This window comes from Mytilus trossulus, chromosome 14 (assembly GCF_036588685.1).
Source record: "Mytilus trossulus isolate FHL-02 chromosome 14, PNRI_Mtr1.1.1.hap1, whole genome shotgun sequence".
NCBI classification, from domain to species: domain Eukaryota; kingdom Metazoa; phylum Mollusca; class Bivalvia; order Mytilida; family Mytilidae; genus Mytilus; species Mytilus trossulus.
The window spans coordinates 535,733-541,866 of NC_086386.1; the positions used below are offsets into that span (position 1 = coordinate 535,733).

General features: G+C 32.3%; 1 protein-coding gene across 1 annotated transcript; it reads left to right on the plus strand.

Moving 5' to 3' along the window:
- Nucleotides 1-17: 17 nt before the first annotated feature.
- Nucleotides 18-4,630, plus strand: LOC134695976 (uncharacterized). Its single transcript, XM_063557481.1, has 3 exons — nucleotides 18-157; nucleotides 1,146-1,373; nucleotides 1,881-4,630. Exons 1-3 carry the CDS (start codon nucleotides 104-106, stop codon nucleotides 4,464-4,466), a joined length of 2,868 nt encoding a protein of 955 aa, XP_063413551.1. The 5' UTR covers nucleotides 18-103; the 3' UTR covers nucleotides 4,467-4,630.
- The last annotated feature ends 1,504 nt before the right edge of the window (nucleotides 4,631-6,134 follow it).

A 6,134-nucleotide genomic window follows, 5' to 3' on the forward strand; every position in this document is an offset into this window, starting at 1 on the left:
ATTAATTTACGAATTGGAAAATCTGACACCGGAAGTTGTGATTATTTTGAACTCACGTTTGTTCAGATAAAACTTACAAACAGTGATAAATATATATGTAAAAATGCCGAAGAATCAGAAAAAAAGAGGACCTTATAATAAAAGACGTAAAACTGAGGTAAGTACATGTTGCACTACAAATTCAGAAAGTAAAATAAGTAAGAATTCTCAAGACCAATATGACAATCGGCAATGAATGTCAATGAAGACTGAAGATTATTCTTCCGAGGTTCTCGACATCGATTTGATTTGTACAGATTTGCTTTACTTTGACATACACTATTGTATTCGTAAAGAAGACAATAATATTGTGTTGTGGGATGTGTGCATTCCGATAGAAATGGCGTTCATATGTGGTCAGTGGCAGCAGTGGCGGATCCAGAGAGGGGGGGGGGGGGTTCGCACCCCCCCTTTATTTTGGCCGATCAATGCATTTGTATCGGGACATATGTTTTACACCCCCCCCCCTTTGCCCTGGGTTAGCTCTCCCCCTTTCGAAAATTCCTGCATCCGCCCCTAGGCAGATCAAAACTTACAAAGGCCGAAAGGGGGAGGGGTAGTGAGAAAGTACTGTCATAAGGGGCTGCCCCCTTTTTACATGGGCAAATTTGGATAATTAATACACTGAAGTGAAAGTGAAGCCAGACTGGAGCCCCTCCCCTTTTTGGTCAGTCAATACCCCCCTTTTCTATAAAAAGTTCTGGATCTGCCACTGATTTACAAACTTTTGCACTTACGCCATGACTGTATACATATTGAACATGCACATGTATTTAATTTATACCGTCTGGGTACCCAAATCACCCAGTTTGGAGGTGGTTTTTGACAATTGAAAAAAAACTCTATATATATGTTGCATTATTGTTGATTTTTATTTTTGAACAAGTATATAGACTTCTCAAGTATTTTTCACACATACATTTAATTAGCATGTAAACACTGATTGTCTGACATACAGTACTGGTTTTCAGTCACATTTCTGATCTGCATTCGCCATTGACAGACTATCAAAATAAAATGGGGTGGACGATCTGGGTACCTGACGTTATGCTTTTGTTCCTACATATTTACAAATATGTTTTTATGTATATTTTTGTACATTTTAGACTGGAATTGATGAACATTCAGACAATGATCAAGAAGAAACTGTCACAACATGTAGTAAATATGACAACCATGATATACACACAGCTTCTTATGAGGAAGATACCATAGCTGTAGTAATAGAATCAGATAATATAGGATCTGCTTGTTCCCCAAGTCCTACATGTATACCAGAAGATGAAGTTCCATCATCAACAAGTGCAAAAAACTATGTAGATGAGACATTTATGGTAAGTTATAAAAGAAACAATACCTCTTCTCATGTATGAATATTTTATTTTTCCATTTCTCTTAATTTTTTATACATATTGACTTTATTGTACATGTACTGTACGTACTATATGAATGAGAAATTGTGGTATGAGTGCTAATGAGACAACTCTCCATCCAAGTCACAATGTATTTAAAGCAACAATTATAGGTCAAAGTATGGTCTTCAAAACAGAGTGTTAGCTGGCACCAAACAGCAAGCTATAAACAATGATAAAGGGCTTTAATTATTTTTTTATAGTTTGTCTTTTCATGGTATACTGTTACACTACTGTCTTTGGTTAGGGTGAAGGTTAGTGCCTGTTAATAAAGCTGTTGGTCAGCAGTGTTTTTTTTTTCATTATATATATTTATTAATTTTAAATCAAATTATTCAGTTTGGGATTATATATATATATGTTTACCTTAATCATGTTAATGTACATTATATAATAAAAATGTAAATTATTTTCATTTTTTTTTTCTAGTTGAGAAATTTAAAGACAAGTTCTACAATTGATCGTGTTGATATCAATACAGTTGTAGCTGATCAAGATTGCATTGATGCTGATATGGACAACAGTTCTGTCATAAGTGAAGATCATATAACAAACACTGTTAACATTAATCAGAGAACACAAAACTTTGAATACAATGAACTAGTAAATGAGGAGATAGATGAACTACCAATTGATGGTCAGTTGGCAGATACTGAATTTGCTGATGAGGAAAATGCTTCTGTTATCATTGATCCTATTGCAGAGACTATAATTGATGAAACACCCAATATACCAGAAAGACCAAATCCAACAGAAAATGAAGTTAGAGATACAAACATTCCTCTTTATGTAGGATGTTCTAAATCTGTAGGACTAATTTTGCTAATGATATGTAGTCTAAGCATTAGATTCAAATTGTCTGATGAAGCACTCAGTTACATTATTGCAGTAATGAATATGATAATGCCAGATGAAAATAACATGATTAAAAGTGTCTATACTGTTAAAGAGTATCTTAAGAAATTTGTAAATTTCCCTACAATTCACTATCTTTGTTCACATTGTGGAACACACACTCAAAAGGATGCTAAAACTTGTACAAACAAACACTGTGAAAAAGATTTAACTCAGTTTGGATCGGTTGGTTACTTCATTCAACATTCTGTCATAGCACAGTTGCAGCTTATGGCTAAAAGAAGTTCTTTCTTGCAGAAAATTCGGTCTTACAGATTTGATCATTATTCAAAAAATCCTGACAATAACTACCGTGATATATATGATGGATCAAATTACAAAAATGTTTTTCAAAAGGGCTTTCTTAAAAACCCCAATTCAATATCCTTTTCAATGAATACAGATGGAGTTCAAATATTTAAAAGTTCAAGTATGTCCATGTGGCCAGTTTTTATGATCATAAATGAACTACCACCTTCAGAAAGAAAACTTAAAGAAAACATTGTTTATTATGGTTTATGGATTGGAGCAAAGAAGCCACTTATGTGGAGTTATTTAAAACCATTGCATGAAGAACTCTGCAAGCTAGAAGATGGGGTAGAACTCGTAGACAATTGTGGGAGCAATTTTACTTTGATGGGTACATTACTGAACTGTGTATGTGATTTACCAGCAAGATGTCTAGTCAGCAATAGTATGCAGTTTAACGGAAAATATGGATGCTGGTTTTGTCTTCAACCAGGTGAAACTTATACCACTAACAAAGGAGGACACGTTCACATTTTCCCATATTGTGAAAATGAACCTAAGGGACCATTAAGAACAGTGGAGAATTTACAAGACGACGTTAATCAAGTTGTTGGGAAAATCCAAACAAATGAAAAGAACTTTATTGTTCGAGGGATCAAGGGACCTTTCTGGTTCATGTTTTTGAAACATTTCAATGTTATCCATGGATTTGTCATTGATTATATGCATGGGGTATGTGCTGGAGTTATGAAAATGCTTCTTACTTTGTGGTTTGACAAGCAACATAAAACAGAGAATTTTTCAATGTTTATACATAAAGGATCAGTAAACACAAGACTAAGTTCAATACATCCAAACTTACATATAACCAGACCACCAAGAAGTTTAGATGATTTAAGCCATTGGAAGTCTGCAGAGTATCGGAACTTTTTATTTCTTTGGAGTTTGCCTGTCCTTCATGATATCTTGCCAAATGAATATTATTTACATTTTTCTTTATTAGTTCGTGGAATTTACAACCTAGCAAGGGAAAATGTTTCCGACAAGGATCTAAAGAATGCCGAAAGATGTTTATTTCTTTTCATTGAGAATTTCCCAAATTTATATTCTTCTAGATATCTAACAATGAATTGTCATCAGCTTTTGCATATCACTGATTGTGTACGCGCTAATGGACCATTGTTTGTGAATAATTGTTTTGCTTTTGAAGATCTTAATGGCTATATTATTAAAAACATTCACGGAACTACTGGAATTGAAATGCAAGTTATTAATGCAATTACAAAAATGCAAGCACTACCAACATTACAGGAACTTCATATTGACAAAGGATCAACAGATGAAGCCTTATTTAATAGCATGACAAGACCAAATTTCATTCACAATGCAGATTGTATCGAAGAGGGAATATTTCACTTAGGGCAAACATTTAAAATGAGACTTGATGATTCAGAATACACTGCTGTATGTGATTTTCTAGGAACATGCTTGCCTCAACTTGATATAGTTGAATACAAAAAAATATTCATAACCAAAATATCAAGTGCAGTTTACGGTACTTCCTATGGGCGCTTACTTAAAAGAAATCAGAGTGTTGTGAAGTATGATGCACTAGATGTAGTACATTTTGGGAGTGTAAAAACATTTATTCAGATAGAAAATTTTGACGGTGGAATTTTGAATGTGGCTCTTATACATCCGTTTACAACATTGTTATCATATACAAATCAACAGTCTTGTCACCAAGTAACAACTCAATTTGAAAATATTGTTGCAGTTCCTTTACAAAATATTTTGAAAGTATGCACTTTTGTGAAATGTGGAAAAAATCTTTTTGTTGTCGAGTTTCCAAACAAATATGAGAAAGATTAAAGTAAGAAAATCCTTTATTATGAACATATGATATTAGCTCAGATTAATTTCAGGAAAATAATTAATAGATAATCTGTAAAAATGTACATGAGTATAAACGTATTTATGTCAACCATCAAGATATATCTGTTTATTATATGATCTAATAATATACCTGAAATGATTTATTTGTTATGATATTATTTCTTTATTAATAAGAGTATTAAGAAGTTTTTTTAAATATTAATATTAAGTACTTGTTAAGTACAATGATGAGTTTCAGGATCATGAGTATATATATGGCATGGGGTAAAATTATAAGCTAAAACAAATATTTTATACATGCACATATATTGTCAGTTGAAGATGATCAACATTTATCATGTTTATTCTGATTTCAATACAACTGCCAAGAAATGTTTTTAGAGTTAAAAGAAATTCTAATGAAACTGCTATATAAAATAACTGCCAAGCTTATAAAGCTGAAATCTAGTCTGTGAAATAAAAATTAAATAACTGCCAATAAATAACTGCCATTGAGAAAAACTGCTTTTGAAAACTGCCTAGAAATATTTGAACTGCTAAGCTTGGCAGTTATCATATACCAGTAGGCAGTTATTCTGAACTGCCTAAATCAAAACTGCTTTGTACTGCTAAAATACTGCCTAAAATTTAAGAAACTGCCAAGGAACTGCTAAGGAACTGCTTAAATAGGCAGTTCACTTTGACTTGGGTGGAGGTATCAAAACTACTGAAATTTTGTTACGTATCAATATTTTGAATAAAATGAGGACATGCTTGTATCCTAAATTGATGTGAACAAAAATTTGTTGTTATTATATTGCAATATTGCTGTTCATTGTCATCATTGTATTATACATTGATTCTGGCATAAAAAAATATGGCTGATTAACTATGCGGGTATATAGATTTACAAATTAAAGTGCACATATGGTCAGTTTTGGTGGATGCGGTCAAATAATTTTGTTGTACAAGTCAACTGGAGGCATCAAAACTACTGAAATTGTAATGCATATCAATATTTTGAATAAAATGAGGACATGCTGGTATCCTGAATTGATGCAAACAAAAATTTGTTGTTATTATATTGCAATATTGCTGTCAATTGTCATGATTGTATTATACATTGAATCCTGACATAAAAAATATGGCTGATTTACTATGCGGGTATATAGATTTACAAATTAAAGTGCATATATGATCAGTTTTGGTGGATGCGGTCAAATAATTTTGCTGTACAAGTCAACTGGAGGCACCAAAACTACTGAAATTTTGTTACGTATTAATATTTTGAATAAAATGAGGACATGCTGGTATCCTAAATTTATGGGAACAAAAATTTGTTGTTATTATATTGCAATATTGCTGTCCATTGTCATGATTGTTTTATACATTGAATCCTGACATAAAAAATATGGCTGATTTACTAAGCGGGTATATAGATTTACAAATTAAAGTGCACATATGGTCAGTTTTGGTGGATGCGGTCAAATAATTTTGTTGTACAAGTCAACTGGAGTTATCAAAACTACTGAAATTTTGTAACGTATCAATATTTTGAATAAAATGAGGACATGCTTGTATCCTAAATTTATGCGAACAAAAATTTGTTGTTATTATATTACAATATTGCTGTCCATTGTCATATTTGTATTATACATTGAATCC

Excerpts from the sequence above, each read along its gene's own strand:
- LOC134695976 (XM_063557481.1), top strand. The coding sequence starts at position 104 with ATGCCGAAGAATCAGAAAAAAAGAGGACCTTATAATAAAAGACGTAAA. Across the intron at positions 158-1,145 it reads ATAAAAGACGTAAAACTGAG|ACTGGAATTGATGAACATTC; the intron begins GTAAGTACATGT and ends TGTACATTTTAG. Across the intron at positions 1,374-1,880 it reads ATGTAGATGAGACATTTATG|TTGAGAAATTTAAAGACAAG; the intron begins GTAAGTTATAAA and ends TTTTTTTTCTAG.